This window comes from Apostichopus japonicus, chromosome 13 (genome assembly GCF_037975245.1).
Source record: "Apostichopus japonicus isolate 1M-3 chromosome 13, ASM3797524v1, whole genome shotgun sequence".
Lineage (NCBI taxonomy): Eukaryota > Metazoa > Echinodermata > Holothuroidea > Aspidochirotida > Stichopodidae > Apostichopus > Apostichopus japonicus.
In genome coordinates, this window is record NC_092573.1 from 14,546,549 (window position 1) to 14,567,676 (window position 21,128).

The 21,128-nt window shown below is 36.2% G+C and overlaps 2 protein-coding genes across 3 annotated transcripts in view; one reads left to right on the forward strand and one right to left on the reverse strand.

Annotated features, from left to right (window-relative positions):
* The window catches only part of LOC139978774 (uncharacterized), a 38,320-nt gene extending 22,675 nt beyond the window's left edge, over positions 1-15,645 (forward strand). The window contains exons 3-4 of the mRNA XM_071989264.1: positions 7,682-7,880; positions 12,651-15,645. Coding sequence (XP_071845365.1) covers positions 7,682-7,880; positions 12,651-12,701 — 250 coding nt within the window. The 3' untranslated portion in view covers positions 12,702-15,645. The remainder of the gene's footprint in view (positions 1-7,681; positions 7,881-12,650) is intronic.
* Positions 1-21,128, reverse strand: part of LOC139978773 (cyclin-dependent kinase 7-like) — a 45,610-nt gene that overhangs the window by 8,877 nt on the left and 15,605 nt on the right. Inside the window, exon 11 of one of the 2 annotated variants that reach the window (XM_071989263.1) lies at positions 20,009-20,339. The exons of the other annotated variant lie outside the window; for it this stretch is intronic. The gene's annotated coding sequence lies outside the window, so the exon portion shown is untranslated. Of the gene's footprint in view, positions 1-20,008; positions 20,340-21,128 lie in introns of those variants that run through there. 2 annotated transcript variants of the gene reach the window in all.

Here is a 21,128-nt window from a genome sequence, read left to right on the forward strand (position 1 = left end):
ATGATAAGAAAATAATAATTTAATAGAAAGAAAGCTTATCCTAATAGACAAAAATATAGTTATCGTAATAGCATACGAAAAGTCAAGCAATGCCCTCGCAATTCATGTCATCTTTAATAGACATTTATCCAATTGGGTGCAGCCGGGCTAAACAAGATGAATGATTCTCCAAAGTGTTCCAATTTACTCCAAAAATTGATAATTTATTGTTTCATCATAGTCAGTGGATAACACCGGTGGCTTTACACGTTGCATCTTCTTCAGTCATAAAATCCCTGATGTCTTCACACAGGAGGAGTTTAATTTCCTCATCAGTTCTTACGGGGCAGGTGGCAGACATTTTCATCCACCCTAGGCCCGCTTCCCACCCTGGGGTGCATTGGACCTCCGTGATCGAGGAGACTCAATGTTTATCCCCGCCCCCCCCGGTGACACTAAATTATCCACCCATTTCCTTATCATTTCACCTGCTTTTCTGCTTAATTCCGAATCGAGAAAACAGCTGATTTCTTCAATTCTCCCTGTCTCCCGACCCCCTATCTAGCGTTGAACCTGGTAACCCTGCCAGTGGAAATTAAAGGGGAAATCACTGTAACCATCTACCAATAACACAAACACAAAATGTACCATGCCCACTATAGTGCTCACAGTTTGTGTTACAATATTGTGTGAACTAAAACAATGCCAAAGAAAAAGTGAGGGGGGGGAGGGGGGTATGAAACATTCTGCCGAGGAGGGAACTGGGTTGGATGGATACAAAGAGGCATCGTAGGGAGTAACAAGTTGATTGTGAGAGGGCGAGAAAAGATGGCAATAAGGTGTGGAAAAGGCAAAAGGAGGCTTGGAGGAGAGGAGAGAAAGGAAGGAAAAGGAGGTGGTAGGGATAGGACTGAAGGGTGGTACATGAAGGAGTAGGAGTAAAGGGGAAGCCACGGGAAGATAAAGGGAAATGAGTGGAAAGGGAAGTGGTGGGGTACAGATTGAGGCAAGTAGGGTTAAGTTAGGGAAGGGAAGGAGAGGGGAGGGAAATAAGAAGGTCAAGGGATAATCAATGGAAATTAGACTGCACTGATGGTAAATCATCCCAAATATTTACCAGCAAAAAGTAGTTGTAATGATAGATATTAACATAAACATCACAACTATCCTGTAGCATAAGTTCCTGCTTCCTGCAAACCTCTTACCCCCTCCCCCCTACCCTACCTCCCAGAGCCCCTCCCTCCATCCTCCTTTCCCACTTCTGAGCATTGCAAGATATCAAGTGATCTTATTAATTCTCAAGTACGACCTTTCCTCACCCCTCTCTTACCCTCCTTATCCCCAGCATTTAGCATTTCACTTACCCAGAATTACATTATATCTATTTTAAACTTCCTCTTTAAACTACATAATAAGAAAGCAATTTAAACCTTTCAAAACAAACAAGGTGTACCTTAAAGATAGTGTTATATGAAAAAGATCCAACTGAGAAAAACTGACTTTACACACTGGTCTCTCTCCCATTTAAATCCCATTCTCCATGGAATGCTGTCAGTCTCATGTTATCCATCTATGAATGAGTCTTCTTTTATCATTCAGATGTGTCTTGTGGGCAAATTGTTTGGTAAAATTCAGTCATTTACAGCTTTTTTATTGATATCATTATCAATACTGTTATTATCATTCTTATTATTCTACTGTCTTATGTGATCACTCTAATCACGATTATTTTAAAGCTCCTGACAATTTTCTTGTCTTTTTGGCAACTTATACATGTGAATATTTATATATTTATACCAGTTTGAGTTTTCTAGTCTCTAATGAGTTGTAAATATACATCAATTTTGATTTAAATGGATTTACTACATTTGCCCAAGAGAGTTTTCAATAATACAGTTTTATCCATACTGTAGATTAATATTTTTATTGTGAAAGGTAACTTAAGAGTGCTTGATTGGTTGCAAACACACAGGCTGATTGCCTTATGTCCCCCCTGCCCCACCCCCACTGTACTGGTGCACAAATAGTACGCAGAACCTCACATTTTCATCTACATTTCCAGCAAGTATGGTGGCCATTTATATGGCGAGTAAGACATAAAAGAAATGTGGGAAAAAGAATGTTTCACCAATGTACTATATAAGGAAATTATACTAGACCAAAAGAGTTCTATCCTGTAATTAACTAGAGTGTAAGGTCATGTTGTAAAGATCGTTGATCAAGGTTAATATAACTACCAGTTACTATGCAGGAAATAAGCATTGAAATAGATCAAGAAAACCAACAAGAATTCAAACATAAGATGGTTCAATGATGTGATATAGTAACAGTCCAATCCGGAATAACATGTTCTTGTTTTAGTATTTTGTAGGATCAATGATGATGGTTGGAGGTACTGCTCCTTTAACTTATTTTAACAGGTTCCAGAATTATTTTAATTAACATCAGGTTTCTTAAAAACACATTGTGAAAGAGTCTGAGTATTTTTTTCTTCAGTCTCAGGGCTAGGACACCATGCACTTATGTATGTAGTGAAAAAAAATTGAATTCTCATGACTTTTCACCCTAGTCACACAGACATATCATGCCCTTAACTGATTTAAAATCCTTTTTACAACATATTTCAACACATATATCTATTAGAATAGTAAACAAACCTTTTTCTTCACTAATCCCTTTTCCAACCATATTTGTGGTGCAATTTACAATGTGGTCAACAATGTAGCTAGAATGTTTTACCAAAAGTTTCAAAACTGTCTAAAATTTCTCTATAAATTATCCATCAGTTTATTCCTCTGTTCATTCAGATTTCTATTTCACTCTGTAATAAAGGTACTGGACTAAACTACTGTAACTGCCAGTCATTGAACAGAAATATCTTTAAGGTTTATGTGTGAAAGTGTCAAGACGATCACACAACTATGAACACCAGACAAAAAAAAAGAAACAAAGTTGGTATCTTGTTGTAGACAGAAAAAAATCCAACCCAACACCTCACCAGGTCATACAAAGGTCATGAGAAGGAAAGGCACCAAAATAACTAATTAATTTATGCACAATTAAACATATGACAGGCACATGTCAGTGATGTAGGCATAACAATGTATTACACAACTGTGTGAATAAGAACTTGGACAAGTTGAAGGAAGGTATATAGAGGTTATCAAAACTCATCTTGAGTCATACAACACTAAAATATGTTTCTAATAGAATTCTACTGGTGATGTATCCCATAATCAGCTTTCGTCAATTATGCATACAAACTGATGCACCGAATGTTTTGTACAAAAACAGCAAACGCAATCCTCTGAAATATCTGAATATCGAAAGGATTATCAGAATGGTAGATTGAAAACGAGGAAAGTAACATTAGAGAGGGTCATTGGGGGGGGGGGGGGGGGGGGTTCTCAGGTTAGGGTAGATCGGGCCAGGATATAAACTATAAACTTAAAGTCACATCTTTCTTCAAAACAACGAAAGCTGCAACCTTTTGTTATTGTGTTAGTCTGGCAGAAGAAGAAGATAACAAGATTCAGCAAGTCTGGAAGAGGGGCAAAATGGACGTAAGCTGCTAACAAAAAATACACATCATGCCGATACTTATGCTAAGAACAACAAAGGCGAATTATTACTGTAAAAGGAAATGGTAAAGCATCTACTATAGCTGTCACCAGTCAAAACTATTGTGGTCTCCTAAAGCAAGAGCTTTAACCACAATAGATCATAAGATACAACAGAGACTGGGTGTAAGTCACACCTTATACGTCATTATGACAATAAGATAAAACCTAGATATGATAATTACTTTTAGGAGAAGTATTCACTTTAACTGTCTCCTGTAGACTTTAAAGAATAGGATGCCCTTATGATGAATGGAGCTCACTTTCTACCTAGTTGTAATGAAGAGGGGATTTAAAACGAGAAAAGGAAAAAAGCAAACAGAACAGAGAACAAATCTTGACAAACAGAACAGGTGGATTGAAGATCAACACTGGCCAGTCCTCTAATACACCTGTACGTATCCTAGTATATATCCCCCCTATACATCCCTTTGTTCTTTGCATTTAAAGATCTTTCCCAGTAAGTCCTTATTGTGGTTTAAGTTTTGCCTCAGGTACAGTAGGTCTACATTTTGACAGGATTGGGAACTCTATTTTCAAGCCATCTAGGCTCTCTATGTTGATGAGGTCCTTAGTCCAAAAATCAACTGACAAGCATTGTGACACAGTAGTCAAACGCATTTTGTCAAGAGTTTTGTTATCTTTTCTTTTCGGCTTGTGGTTGTATTTGTCCTTAAAGTTATCAGACAATAGGAGGGGTCTTCTTGCTTGAGAGAGAGAGAGAGAGAGAGTCCATGAGACTGGGAACAATCATTGAAGGTGTCTATTTAAACAAAAGATTTAACTAAACTCTTTGATTTTGTCAGCCATTTTCCGCTGCTTTTGTTCGGCCTCAGACAATGGGATCTGTGATGATGTCGTTGCTTTAATCAAACCGTGAAAACTAACAGCTTAGAAGTTGAATCGTTTCAGTGCAACTAGGTTTAGAATCACAGGCATCAGGACCGGACGGACACAAGTAATATATATACGACATAAATATCCACGGTACGACTGCAACGAGATAGGACAATGAACAAAATAGATCAACAAGAAGACAAAGAGAAGACTACCATTAGTTCAGTGACCGTGCAGAGACAACGTCAAACACATCTGTGATATGCATCAAGGTTTTATGTTTACTGTACTATTTTATTCATGTATGTATACGTATATATGCTATATACAGCATGATAATAGTACAGAGGTACTGTAATCCCTTACCAATGCTCTTTATGCTAATAGTATGGAAGTAATGTAATCCCTCACCAATGCTATGTATAGCATGTTAATAGTATGGAAGTATTGTAATCCCTCACCAATGCTATGTATAGCATGTTAATAGAATGGAAGTACTGTAATCCCTCACCAATGCTATGTATAGCATGTTAATAGAGACTTATGGAAGTACTGTAATCTCCCTTAATTACCAATGCTATGTATAGCATGTTAATAGTATGGAAGTACTGTAATCTCCCTTAATTACCAATGCTATGTATAGCATGTTAATAGTATGGAAGTACTGTAATCCCTTACCAATGCTATGTATAGCATGTTAATAGTATGGAAGTACTGTAATCCCTTACCAATGCTATGTATAGCATGTTAATAGTATGGAAGTACTGTAATCTCCCTTAATTACCAATGCTATGTATAGCATGTTAATAGTATGGAAGTACTGTAATCCCTTACCAATGCTATGTTTATAGTAAAGAAGTTATGTAATCCCTTACCAATGCTATGTATAGCTTGACTCAGTCAGTTGTGTTTTCAAATCATTGAGTTGACAATTTTCCTGAAAAATTTGCACTTTGTACATACAGTAATGTTAAAGAATGCTAGCATCTAGTAAATGTTTGGATATATATCCAATGGACTGCTTTAACAACTTGCTTCTTTGGTTGAACCATTTAAGCAGGGTATCTAATACTTTGTCAAATGCAATATTTATTTGAGTAATACTCCCTAGATTTGGTAAAAATCTTCTGACCAAATAAATTAGATAACTGCATAAAAACAATAGCGAATATTGTTCTTCCTTTTACACCAACTTTATGACTAACAATGTAAGTCAAAAGAAAATAAGGAGAAAAAAAAATCGTTTCCAGGATGTGGTGCAGAAGAGAATGTGGGAGTCTTCAATATAAATGATTTAAATCCATCATCCTTCAGATATGGCTCACTTGTATATACATCAAATAAACTAAAACCTTTCACTCATACTCGACTTGATGAGCTTTCAGTTGTCAAACCAAAATGAAGTTGTAAAGTCTCTTACGTTTTTAAGATAAAAAAGAAACAATGCTACATAAATACACATTCCATCTCAATGAGGTGATTGGCTACCACATATTACCATCTATCAACATATACAAGCCCACGCCTATTTGTTTTCTTCTAAATAAGAACAACAGTGTAAAGCCCATTTCAAGCAAGTTCAAGGTCATAGAAAGAAGTGTAACAATCAGAAAAATTGATACCAGCTTGAATCTGGTGATGAAATATTCACTGGTTTCTTTACACAAGATAACTTTGAGGTTCTTTTACCAGCATATTCGTGTCTTCCTTTTAGTAACAATAAAATAATAGAGTTTGTAAATGATCATTTAACCCCCCTGTCCCTCCACCAAAAGTATGAAACCAATATATTGAGCATTGAGCAATATATTGAGCATATATTAAGCATATTGACCCCTCCAAAAATGCTTATATTATGATGCAATGAAAGGTAATTTAACGCTCTAGGCTTTTCAAAGAACTTTGGGATACCTCCATTTGGACATTGTAACATTATTCCAAGAGGTACTACAGATGGAGAAACATCAAGCATTGAGCCTTCCAAGCTATTAACATGGTTGTGCTGCCATGGTATACATACAGTAGCTAGCATAACACAATTGGATAACAGCGAATTTGTGACGCTCTTGTTATCTGCTACAAGTTAATGTTGTGGTCGACTCCAAGAGACATAGCTAGTTTTGCTGGCCATCATAAATTAATAATACTTTTGTAGTAACGTGGAAGTTGTTCTCAAATGGTGACATTGCAGTCAGTGCCATCCCATATAGTCATACAATTAACACTCCCAATTATTTAATGACATTGCAGAACGCAAGGTCCAGAGACAGGTAAGAGCAGGATGGCATAGTAAAGTCTAAGTATGATCACATGACCCCTACCATGATCGAACTCCACTGGCTCCCGATACGGTAACGAATCAACTACAAACTACTTCTGATGGTGTTCAAATGTATGCACAATGTAGGACCAAGCAACCTCACCAACTTGTTTCAGCTCCGACCATCATCCACACGCTCTCTTCGCTCTAATTCATCGCTGATGTTACTCATCCCTAGAGTAAAAACACAGACTTACGGCTTGAGAACGTTGGCATCCAGTGCACCGTGCCTGTGGAGCTCACTTCCAGAACATGTAAAAATGTGCAATACTGTGAACAGTTTCAAATCAGCTCTCACACGTATCTTTACACAAAAGCATATGTTATAATTGTTATTATTATGTTAAGCGCTACGAGATCTATTTCATACAGTAGTTTGTTATTATTAATGTATTAATGTATTATTAATATTATTATTATTATTATCATTATAATGTATTGTATATTGATGATTGATACTGAAAATGTAGTCTGAAAAATTTGGTCACGGAAACGACAAAAAATACGTAATTTGATATCAGTGGCGGAGCTAGGGGTATTGGTCAAGGGGGGCGAGAATGGTCTGTAGGGGCGCTTTCGACACTATCTAAGCGGAGCGCCACCACAGGTTGGCACGGAGCATACAGAAATTTTTTAAGTAAAGAGACTCCCTAGATCGCCGGAAATGACCCTTGCCTAGCCTTGCTAATTTGCAGATAATGTGACAAATGTCAGTAGGTACAGTAGATGAGAGCACAATAAAAAAAGTCAATAATTGCGAATAAGTAAAAAGTGGTAAAAAGCTGAAAAGGGCGCCGGCAGTCCATTTGAGTCCGTCAGGGGGGGCATCCGCCCCCCCGACTGTATGGAGGCTCCGCTACTGTTTGATATTACATTAGGATTGATTAGTTTTTACCTGTAACTTTATATAATTTAAATTTACCAGGGACAATGCAGAGGAGAAGATGTCTTGTAGAGGTGACTGTCAGCATACATCTTGCCTGGCATGCAAATTTCTGATGCCAGAACAGGACTGTGGGACTTGTCCAGCCAATGACTTACCCTGTCTGAAACAGTTTGGAAAATGCATCAAACAACAAGTTTGCTCAAAGAAGAAATTCCCATGTGCTTTCAAGGAACTTGATGTGAGTAAATTTTCAACTTGTCTTTGATGCATTCAGTAATGGCAACACGTCTCACAGTTTATATTTACTGTAGCAGTATATGTTTTGCACTGAGTTGGTAGTACCCCAGGTTACAAATAACTGGGTATCTCCCAAAATCTACAGCTGAGAGATGGATTTTTGGTGGATATACAACCGTCTGCATGGATACCCGTACAGATTTAATTTGGTCTAGCCTAAAGGTTAGGAAGCCAGAAGCTCATAAGAAACCCTATCCATACATGATGACTCTGGATGTAGATCGGCTAACTGTATTATAAAGCCTTCTCTGTGTGATGAGTGTGCAGAGGGGGTACATTGACAAAGCGGGGGGGGGGGGGGGAATTGTTGCACCCATTCCTGCTCTTGGGTACCACCAGTTAGACATTAAACATCCCCCATCTGATGGGCAAAAGTATGCCTCGATCAACATAACTGATGACAACTTTCTCAAAATACTGAGGTTGGAGGGGGAGGGATGCCCGATGCACCCCATTTATCATATCTCTATCTGTGCCCAAAAATTTGGTGTATGACTTGTTTCATTGTCAAACTTTTGAATTTTTTTGGTCTAATTTCACACAGTGCACCAGGTGTCATTTTTGAGGAGTACTTTCAGTTACTTTTATCTAAGTTCCTTTTTAGGTTGAGTATGCCAACACAATATTATGCATATTTACTGCAATCTACAGTTTCAAAAGGCCATCGATATAATATCCAAAATATGCTAGCAAAAAGCCAAATAATGGTCAATAATTTTTCAAACTTCAAAAGGCCTTTCCTGATGAAAATGGTATGTTGTCTTTATGTGCTGCAAACACTCCAACATGTCTGTCTGTCTTAAATAGTTTCAGAAAGGTCAGAATGCCTAGCAAAGGAACTTTAAAAAGTGCCAAAATTAGAGGCTTATAACAAGGACCTTATAACATGGTGAGAAAGTTGCAAACTTGCATGGAAAAGGTACTAATAGTGAGGAAATTTGTACAAAAATCACCATAGAAATAATGTCTAGTAATGAGAAGTACTGTACTGACATGTCGAAATATTCTTTTCTACAAAAGTTCCTCAATTATACCATGAAAATAAGAGATGTAGGGTAGAGTTTATCAACAGAACGAAAAAAAACCCCCAAAAAACTTTGTGATGTCAACTTCTTCAATAAGTTCTCAAAAAGTTAACCTACTTTCTTGGTTAGAGAACTACTGTATACTGTACTAACGACTGATATCACCCTGTACTATGCCTCTCCAAATGTATTCTTTACTCCTTCTGTTAAAACAAACAGGTTATCTCCAAATGTATATTTATGTTACTTCTGTAATTTCTAAAATAGTAGCTACTGTACAGACCATCACTCAACTACGATGCAGATTTACTATTACCAACTTTAAAAAAAAGGACTGACTGAAAGATTGTTTGTCATTAATTTTGAAAAGATTCTTTTATGTAAACTCATGTATCATTTTTTTCCCCCTCTTTCTCTAGTAAACTACTTGAACATATACAAATAAATAAAGTTGAAAAAATGTTGATATGTGCCACCAGGCAGCGAGACCCTGAAGAACATTGTCTGACTGTGGTCATAAAGAATGATACTTTCACTGTCAATGGTGTCTACATTTTCATAAAATATATTGATCATAGATTAAAGGTTAACGATGGATCTTAATGTTAAGAGGTCTTCCTCACTCACATTGTACCCAAGAATGACAAATTATCTTCACTTGGGTGCTATCATCCCGTTACACCAGTTAATAGACTATGTTTTATAGTAGTATTTAGACTCCTGTTATCGTGCAAATGATTCATGGCTATAGAGATGGTTACAGTACTTTCGATAAATCTACCTTTGTTGTGTGCTGAAGCTGCTCAATACCCGGGCTGCAGTGACCTACTTTCTTCATCATTATTTAAGACCCACAGTCGTACAATACCCTCACAATGAACAGCAGATAAACATATATACTGAAAAGGGACTAGTTTTTTGTTAACTACCAGTGCTTGGTTCTAGGTCACATGTCAAATTTACTTCCCTGTGATTGGCCTACATTTGTTGAAACTAGGCGCAACTATCTTGTAGTCATGAACTGCCGCAAACTGCTGAACTGTGGTCGACTGCCCGGCCGGAACAGACTACTGTACATGTTGAGTTTCCACATCCAAAGCCCATGTGACTTAAACTTGCTAAAAAAAAGTTCATTTTCCCCCCCTCACCCCCACATGGTGAATATAAGTGGCTGACTCCAGGGCAGCACCCCCTTTTCTAACATATAATATACGCTCCCGTATGTCTACTACCTCTACTAAATTTAGCATATATCTGTTCTTTGAAGAACATATGTTTTGTTTTTTTGTCTTCTTCTTTCCCGAAGATTATTGATTTAAGACAATTGGGAAGACGTAAAACAATGAAAAGGAACATGTTTTTGGTTTTTTCAATGTTTTCATGTTTATAAAGTATCTCAAAGCTAGGGACACCCAGAGGGATATAACCATAGGGACAGATGGAGGATGGCACAACTAATTAAAAACAGCCAAGCTATAATTAAAAGGGGTGTTGGATGTTTGGGAATTTAATCAAACGAGGGTTAGGGTTGAGATCAAGCGTGATGCTCAGATCTGCTTCAGTTTATATATTGCTGGTGGTCTTCTTTCATGGACTCATCTTATATTGAGAGAACGTTTGCATATAAATTATTTAAGGGAAAAACAAGCTAGGGGGCAAATGAAAGAAGAAGGCTAGGCTAAAGAATGGTTTGCTTAACTAGGGTAAGGTTCAGAACTTCAGAATATGAATCAAAGCTGTAGTGTGTCGCAATAATACAATTGTCTCTTCAAGTTTTCATCCCTGTTTTAATTGTATAAACAGCCAACAGATGTGTTTATGTTAACAAATACAATGAAACCTCTTCGTTATCTTGGCAACATTTGTATATTTCTATATGTGAAGGTGAAAACTGCTTGATTCAGTTTGTCATTTTCATCAAAAGAAAAACAAATTGAAAAAAAAAAAAACATAAACAAGGGCAGAAAAACAATGAAATATAAACTACGAATTATGGTAAGGTAAAAGTTTGTTTAAATTCAATGTAAAGGCCATTCATTTTATTTTGTGCACTTTCCTTAAAAGTCATGCAAACACTTAAATTTTCCATATTAAAGCATCAAAATTTTATAAACTATTGTGTTTGATTATATCAATGTTAAAAACGATCCATGCAAAAACAGTGAAAAATTGAAAGATACTGATATACATCGATAATTTACAAATTGGTATGTTGTTACCGTGGTTTCGGGCGGCAAATTAATGTTAAATTGAAATGTCCGATTTTTTCTTCCGTATCTTACCATATAGTCTGTATAGTGTGAAAATGAAGGACAAACTTCTGCGGCATAACTTGATTGATGTGAAAAAACAACATCGGTAAATTTTGGCACCTAAAGTATTTAAGGAAATTAGGGGCACTTTTCACAAAAACAAACTGAGCATGAGGAAATTACTTTGCCTTTCAATGGATAGTTTTAAATTCACTGGTGCGGAATTAAACTGATCAAAGTCTCTTTTGTTACAGTATCTTTTTCAAAAATCGCGACAAATCAATGAAAGTATTTAGTTTACACAAAATGGTACCTTTTTTGAAGGTTTTAGGAGTAAATACCTACAAAGACAGAGGGAGACATCGTTCGTAAAATAAGGCTGTCTGGGAGAATTAACTACAATTGGCAATGAATTGGTAGGAAAATACGCTCATTATAGGTTGCACTATACCTAAGATTGAACTTGAGGCAAACAAGGCTCATGTCATAGGTGTCCAACTACAAAAACAAAATGGTTTTCTTCAAAAGTCAGGTTCTGTTTTTATGAATGTTTGATGCAACAAATTCAGAGGGGTGTGGGTAAACTCTGGCTTTTTTCGTACTTTATATGTTTAACAAGCCTTGCCCTGACAAAGGAACTGAACGCAATCCAAGGTTGAAACAATGTAGTGAAAGTAAAGATAATGTATGTAAACAACTTTTCATGTATCTATAACATCACACCAATTGGAATCAAGCTATTTATTGCTCAAAAAAAAAAACACAACTTTAATCAGCAATATCTGTAACATATATTGTAGAAACTGGATGCATGTTTGACCATGATATACTTAGGACTTAAGTTTATCCTTTCACAAGCAAAAAGCAAATTTTACAACTTAACTTTTCCTTTAATGTAAGGTGCTACGCACCTCTTGACTTTTTGTGTGGTGCAAAAATGGTGTTGTGTCATAAGGTGTGGTGTGATGTTGCTCATGTAATGAAGTGTATTGTCACATGGTGTAGTGTGGTATGGTATGGCCTCATACAGTGTTTTGTGTGGCATCATGTAATATGCTATCATGTGATATCAAATGATGTAGTGTCATATGGTGTGGTGTGGTGTTGCAGATGTAATGCAGGGTCACACGGTGTAGTGTGATATGGTATGGCCTCATACAATGTACGCTATCACTACAGTATGATATCAAATGGTGTAGTTTCATATGGTATGTTATCATATAGTGTTATATGGTACCGCATCTTGTAGTGTGCTAACATATAGTACAGTGTTACATTGTGTAATGTGATATGGTATTGTGTTACATGGTGCAGCATGGTGTAGAGTAGTATACTTTGAGTGTGTAATGATTTACAACAACTGTCATCATCAAAATGTATTATTCTTTATTCCAATTTTGCTTTGTCATTTTTCTCTTCCAATCATTCCCACAGTTGCTGAGCATTGACTTCAAGTTCCAGTGTATTGTGCCACAATGTCCTTAACAAAAGAAGCTGTACGCGCTGACCTAAAGAAGCTGCCACATCTTAAAGAGACTTTGCAGTAAAGCAGGAAAGGCAAGAGAAAGAGAAAAGCATTTCCCACAGTTGCAAAGCATTGACTTCAAGTTCCATCTATTGTGTCACAATGTCCTTAAAAGAAAGAAGCTGTTTGCGCTGGCCTAAAGAAGCTGCCACATGTATCTAAGAGCCTTTGCATTGAAGCAGGAAAGGCAATAGACTGAGAAAAGCATTTCCCACAGTTGCAAAGCATTGACTGCAAGTTGCATCTATTGTGTCACAATGTCCTTAAAAGAAAGAAGCTGTATGTGCTGACCTAAAGAAGCTGCCACATCTAAGAGCCTTTGCAGTGAAGCAGGAAAGGCAAGAGAATAAGAAAAGCATTTCGCAGAGTTGCAAAGCATTGACTGCAAGTTCCAGTGTATTGTGCCACAATGTCCTTAGTTAAATACATTATCCTCAAACCTGTGATTTGCAAATTTAGAAGCAAAATTAAGCTTAAAAGAATGTAAAGTAATATTCCAAAACAGGATTAGAGAATGTTGACTATATAAATAAAGCTATAGATCCTTGTAATAATTCATTCAAAAACATTCTTTTCGACATGATATTAAAATTTGCTGTTAAGTGGTTAAAATGCCCATAAAGGTATGTCATTCTAGTCACAGATTCTCATTAGATACTAATATGCAATTCCCTCTCGTAATTTCCATCTTAGCTGCTAAAAACTGAAAATAATAACAAAATTCATAAAAATTTAGCTATTAAAGCTTATCAGATGTCTTGAAAAATAGATTTTAATTCAAGTGAAATGAAACCTTGACTATTGTAAATTGTTATTTGTCTCATTTCATTTCATGTTTTGTTTAAAATTCTTTTTAGTCTTTCTCTTAACAATTTAATTTTCTGAAATCTTTTGGAAGATTTATTAATTTCAAAGAAAGTAAAATTTCATGTTAACTACATATAAGCTATAATTCACTTTCACAAAAAAAAACTTATTAAACTACATACAGTTGAAAAACATTATTTTGTGTAAAATTAATGACTTTAATTTGTGAATATGAAAAAGAATACAGCCTGATGTGGAAAACTTTATTACTTAAATTTCATAAAACTATCTGGATAAGACTTTTACTGTAGACGATTTGTACAAACACACATGGTGTTACTACTGTATACTGCATGTGATTGTTACCATGCTACACATTAATTTTGATGAGTATACCAATTATTTGAATAGTTGAATGTCAACTCTATGAAAAATGCTATCCGCCCATGTATGTACACTTTACAAGGGATTAGAACATGCATGTATGAAGTGAAACCTCTGCAAGTCGCTTAATACTTATGATAGTATGCAATTACATATGGTTCGATAAACTTTATGAATATGCATAGAGTGGAGAGAAAGAACAATTTTATAATATCCTTTTCATTTTTTTCTCCAACACGAATGATTAGTATGTTAAATTTTTGGCTTCCTTTACTTATATATTCTAGAGAATAATTCCAATCGGACTGTACTAAATGTTGGAAGTTCATTATTCTTCCATTTGGTTTGCAAATTAATCTGCCAGACATTCTCCCCAAACACTTAAAACAAACATTTTATCCTCTTGTTTTTGCCAAAAATTTGTTAACATCAACTCAAACGAGACAGACATTTTTTGTGGGGGGGGGGGGGGGGGGGAGGTGCGAAGAGGAAAACATTCAATAATGAAGATCAGCCGCCTAATTTATTTTCATATTTTTTTCTTCTTTTATATCAGTAAAACCAATATTATCATTTCGATCAAGAAGTATGATAGAAGGAGACTTTAATATTGATCATCCTGATACTACTGTACTGATCTAGTAAAGACAAAGGAGTCGGTGTATGGGCATGCCACTGGGAGCCCCCTATGACCAATCACGATGCCTGATGAGATTACTGGTTCAACTTGACTAGGCATCCCTTGGATATCGCTGATTGCCTTCTGTGATTCGCTAATAACTTATTATATTATTTGATTGCAGTGATATAATATAGATCTCCTAGGTGTGTCCATACTGTGCCATCTATTCAGGTGAGCTCCGATTCGGTTTTATGAAAACAAGAAGAGTGTTCCTTCATTAGAGTCTTGTGGCTTTTCCTGGACACCAGACTGAGTTGTCAAACATTTCCAACATATTTCTCCCATTACCAAAGATACCTTTGACAATTATAATGTCTCCTGTGTACCTGTGAACTATTGTACTTATAATATTTATAATTTCTCCTATGTACCTGTGAAGTATTGTACTTATAATATTTAAATTTCTCAGTTGTGTACCTGTGAAGTATTGTACTTATAATATATTTCAATGCAGCTCCAGTAAGGGTTTGTTTAACTGATTGGGGGACCTTATATATATTATACCGGCTGACAGTGGCCCAATATTCCACAAATGGTCAAAGTCTGTTCAAGCCATTGCAAGGTGCTCTTTACCGGGGTGCACCTTGTTGGGGATGAGCCTGTCATATACAGAGAGGTTCCAGTCGCAAGTTCACATTTAGGTATGCATCATGGCTAAGAAAATATAGCAGGTTAAACCCACAGATCTGAATTATGATCATATCATATTTGTCTGTTTAAATATATAGCAACACAGAATAGTTACACATCTCATGATTTAAATGAATGCTTCAATGTTATGGTGGTCATCTTCAGAAATATGCACTACGGTAAGATAAAATTAAGATACCAACAAGCATCCAGTGACAAAAAAGGGTGATCAAAGTTTGAAACAGACCCTGTCACTGACCTGCATGATGTGTATCCTAGGATTATAGTCACATCCAATCAATTTGTTTCCGTAAATTTATCAGCTTTCAGCGTAGTGTGTAGTGTATGATGAGAAAGGGTTTATGCAACAATAAAATAAAACCAAGAAAGAAATAACTTAATTTTTAGTACAGTTTTCTCTGTCTATTTCTGTTGTACAGTCTTATCTTACTTTAAATTATTGCAAGCAAAGTTTGAATGTATAAAGAAGGCCACGTGTGATTTCAGAAAATTAAAACTGCGCGTGAGCTACGTTGGGACATCTGGTTGTTCAGAATTACGAGAACAAAAAAACAAGGGTACGATTGTAGAGTATGGTTCTCAAAAGAACTATTGCGAAGCTACTGTCAGTATTGCAATCATTCCATTAAACAAAAACTTGATGGATATTGTAAACTAGGCGCAGTAAACTGGGGCAATTATTTCTCTACACCTCCATGTTTTGGAAGCTTCAGACTCATTTATAACATTCACATTGTGCACTTCAATGCAAAGTGTACTTGTGAAATAATTGCTCTTCACTTATTTTACCACCACTCTCCTTCCCCTTCCCCCCTCTCCCTCACTACCCTCCCAAGGCAAAACTCTGGTGTTAACATATGAGAAGCATATATTTTCTTTATCAATATATCTTCCCTTTCTAAATGCAATTTACTATTGTTCTTAAATTCAAATCTTTAGTCATGTAATGCAGTATTTATTTGCATATATGCAAATATGTTTAATTTACACACGATGCACAACCCTCCCAGCAGTGCACACATATATGCAAAACCCAAACTGTGTCTAATCTTGATAACCAATTTAATACTTTATGAGATTGTTAGATGATATTATAACACTTTCTGACTGATGCTGTAGTACCTACCAGAATTCCCCTCGATCTCCCCTCTTCGTTGGGCCTCCCCGTTGGGCCTCTTCCCACCCAGTGAGAACCCCACAATATTTTCTGATAACCAGTTTTTCCTCTGTGGCCTCCAGTTGGTCCATTTTACATCTAAACTCTACATTATCTAAAGATAGAAATGGTGAATACCTTCACATTTGATACACTCATCCAGGGGTCCCCCATAAAATGAAAGAATTTTTCCATGACCAAGGAGTTCCTTTTATCAATACTAGTAATTATTAAGTCCAATGGAAGTGACTGTTATGTACCTTAGAACGTTTTAGTACAGGTTTAACCCAGCCACAATACCTTGAACTACGATGCATCCCCCCACCGCCAATAAAGGTGGCATCTGACTGAATTATATTGTCTAACAGATTACAGAAAGGTGCATGCCTCCATGCGCAGGTTACGGAAATATGTCACTCTACAGGAATGAATGAGGCTTAACTTACAGGCTGGTTTAACTTGGTTACAATGGTTACAATTTATTGGTTTTGTTAGAAAGTTCTTTAATAAAAATATACTGTATATAGAGACCACCAGAGCAGCTTCAGACATGAATAGGTGCTGCGAAATAAACAAAGATGCTAAACTGTTATTGAAATTTCTACAGATTGTAAACCTATCCAATAATCAGAGCTTTACTGTTAGATAGCATTAAAAATGAATAAATGAATCAAATGAATCAAATGAATCAAATGAATCAAATAATAAAAGTATTGTCAGAAATTCCAGACCAAAGATTAAAAGGGATGTTTTAAAGTTAGCAAAACATGTAGTCTTGGTAAAAAAAGGGGGAGGGCAGAATGTTCTTTGGGTGGACAAGGACCAAATGAAAAAAACAAAGCAAAAGATACTCTCCAAATGGGTCCAGCATATAGTTAATATTATTATCCAATTTCAAGCTTACCCTTTTCACTCGAAAACAATTTAAAATCTTCAACCTCCAAATTTTATGTACAGATGAAAAGAAAAAGTAAAATATTTTATTACAATTTTGCAGACTAGGAGCCTGATCTATTCCTATGCAAGCTATTTTGTAAAATCATTATTTTTTCCAATATTGTGCAGTATTAACTGCTGCAAGGCAAAATGTATTCAATATGTCTCACAGATAGATCATGTTTATTTTCAAAGTTTCTTAGGGGTCAAAGTTCAAACCATTAAAATGATATATCTGACACACAATATACAACTGGGAGAACTTCAATTTTCTTGCAATTAGAATCACTACTTCCGCCCCACCTTTTAAAAGAACGACACATTTTTTCAATGGTTATTGTATTCTAAGATCAGACTATTAAAAAGTTGTTAAATTCACAGTTTGATACCAAACAATGGAACAGTTTTACAGCACAAACAGTGGCTTCCTTCGAAGCTGCTGTATGAAAACATTTGATATAATTTACCCTCATTTTTTTTGTCTCCAACAACCGAAGGCTATTCACAAAAGGACTGATGCCACCCTACAAACATAATCTGCTTGGACAGTGGGCGCTAAACCATGCACGGACGACGGGCGTCGAAGAGCGTGACTGTTTTCACAAGACATTCCTGAAATATCCAACACTGTTGGAAACTGTCAACATCGTCGGCTGTATCATTACCAATATTTACCCCTCCAAAAATATCAAAAACCACTCAACACTCATCAAAAGAACACCTTTTGCATACCGTCTTGTGTAATACAATGAACAAAAACCTTCAGGGAGAAATTATATACTTAAAGATAATTGGTGCAAAATGTGGGTCTTTGTCGCTGTGTGTGTGTCATATAGGACCAAAAAAATGAATAGGTACAAAGTACAGACCGATTGACTACAATGTAAGTCATAAAATGGTTTTATCGCTTGCATGAAATCAATGGCATCTTTTTTCTTTGATTTGTTAAATTTAAAAGGACGTTTTTAGGAGCTTTCAGAGTTTGATAACAAAATTTCCCTAATTATGAATATTTCTTAAAATAAGGTTGTTGTAATTACCCAGAATAATACATCCTTCTAACTTTTCCACCGAAAATAATTGTGTGAGTAATTAATGGATTTGATTCTATCCTCAACATTTAGTAAAGAGCAGATTTTAAAATTTCTGACCATTGCTTCACTTCATGAAGTGAAACTTGACTAAAACAAACTAAATGAATTTAGTACATTGTTATGGGTTTTTATTATCGACTAGCATTGAAATATTTATCAATTTCAACTCAAAAATATTATGACAAAAATAAGAAGAAAGAACATGGTGTAGTTAAAAGTTGACTACAAATTTAGATGATAACCTAAAAATTAATTCAAACATTCAAACCCATCTTAAGGTAATTATAAATGACATTGCTCACAAAAATGATTTAAAAGTAATGATTAAAATGTTTTATTAACATATTTGCTTTTAATGTCGACAAACAGAAACGAGGAAAATCTATGAAAACCATAAATAAAGTATTGAAAATGAAAGCAAATCAAAATCAAATACATTTAAAGAAATCATAAATTCAGAGAAGTAATTTAACCATTTGACACTTTTCTTCAAATTTAATGTGATATCTCAAATGAACCATTATATTAAAGACAGTCAGCTGCCTGTGTACTGCCACCATATCAATGACAGTGAAAGGGGGGTGTAGGCGGTTTTACACTATCTAACGCAACATAGTCGCCAAGAACCTGAAGTATTTTTAAGGGAGGGCCCGAGGAACATGAACTTATAGCATGCTCCTCATGGTGAAACATAATTGCACCTATTAGGTGAATTGAGTGTACTGTTAATAGTAGGAGAGACTAGCGTAGGTTCTTATGACCAACTAAAACACTATACATTTCAGAATGAAACAAACACTACGATACTGTGCAGTAGTAGTATTGCTTAAAGAGTGTTGGAAACATACATGTCAGCTGAGAGTATTTTATAGCCACCTTGTGGTCACAATAGAAAAGGGAGTTCTCAATGAACTGAAACCATGGCCGGAGAGAAATATTAGTCGGAGCAAAGGGCCAGATAGACACCAAACTCTCACTATTTACCTACATCGAGTGATGGGCAAGGGCAAGGAAGGCCTAAGCCCATTAGGCCCAACATTACCATGTGCAAGATTGAGGGCTGATACTCCCTTCACTGGATGAACAGACGCCGTTCATAGGTCAGATTTTTGGGCTGCCTATTTGAGATCCCCTGCTGAGTAACATAATCCCTTTATATGATATTATTGACAAGTGTGTTATGGAAGAGTGTCAAATAGAGGAGAGGGGAGAGGGGTTGGGGAGTATCATATAGTAAACTCTTTCTGGACTCAGCAAAAGGACCTATAGAAGATCAATGGGAAATTCTGTCATACTAGGGGCAGCTCCCCGGTCAGGCAAGGGAAAGTCCCCGGTCAGGATGGACAAATGCAATAGCAAAGTAGAGGAAGATAAGATAGCTGGAACAATTTGGATTCTTCTGTTTGGCATTCCCAGTCACTTCTAATATATACATCCATTCGGTGTAGGCCGGATTATTTATTGCATACATTTATAAAGTCAGGTTACAGAATACACATTAAGTAAGAGTAATAGTGGGTTCCCTAATTCACAACAGGGAAACTGATATAATAGGCAGACTATTTTCTGGTCAAGGAGAGACAATTTCTAAACTGCCTTCATTGTTTAAAAAAGAAAGCTAGAACTCAAAAATGTTGGAATTAGCTCACAAAAAACAGTTCCATCCATAATTCCACCCTAGCATTCTGCTAGATTCTATACACACTCTGAAATATAATTAGCAAACAATTTGTTCATACTTCTTATGTATGTCCTGAAATATTGCCCTTTGTATCGACTATCTGCAACCCAGTAGATCTATTTATAGCTCTCTACAAGAATGTGAAGGATACATGATTTTGAGCTTGCGTGTCTGTGATAGCTGTACGTCCATTCCTCGTGAGGAGATCTGAGGCAAATAATTAACGAAATGTGTGAAATATAATATCAAAGAAAAAGGGGTCCTGATAAAACCGCAAAGGATATATACAAACATCAATCTGAAAACATGTTATTAATTCGATGACAGTTTATTGTTCCCCTCCTCGGCATGAAGCTGACATATACGAGCCACTGAACAGTTTCAAAGGCTGAGCGTAAACCTGGGTAATAGGGCCATTAAAAAGTTACCGTGTTTGCTATAAAGTCAAAATTACAATGCATTCTGAATGACCCTGCCATTGCAGGGGGGTACTTACGCTCCGTAAGTGTGAAATTATTCCTACGGAATGATACATTCGAGGAATTTGGCATGCATTCAAATTCCGTTGCGGTATTCTGGTAGATTACATAGATGAACTTTCTTGGCTCTGGTAGGTCTGCAGAGAAGGGGAGTGGGTTAATAAAGCTAAGACATTTCTTCATTTTTGTGTTGAACAAGGGGGGGGGGGGGAGGGTTATGAGGAGGATTTGGAGGGAGGAAGGGAGGGAGGTGAGATAGATGAACTGTGTCAACTTTTAGCTAATAGTAATATACTGTAGATATATATGCATGATATTCTCAAAGAAAACTTATTTTCAAAGATTTTTGCACACTTTCCTATGCTTCTACTAAATGAATTTCCAGATCAGGGGTGGATACAGGCATGACAGCAGGCATGGATCTGAGGGGAGGGGTAGGGGTGTGGATTCATTAATTCATTTCTTTATTCCAGTATAAATTTACAAATAGGATAAAAATATAACAATATACAGAACA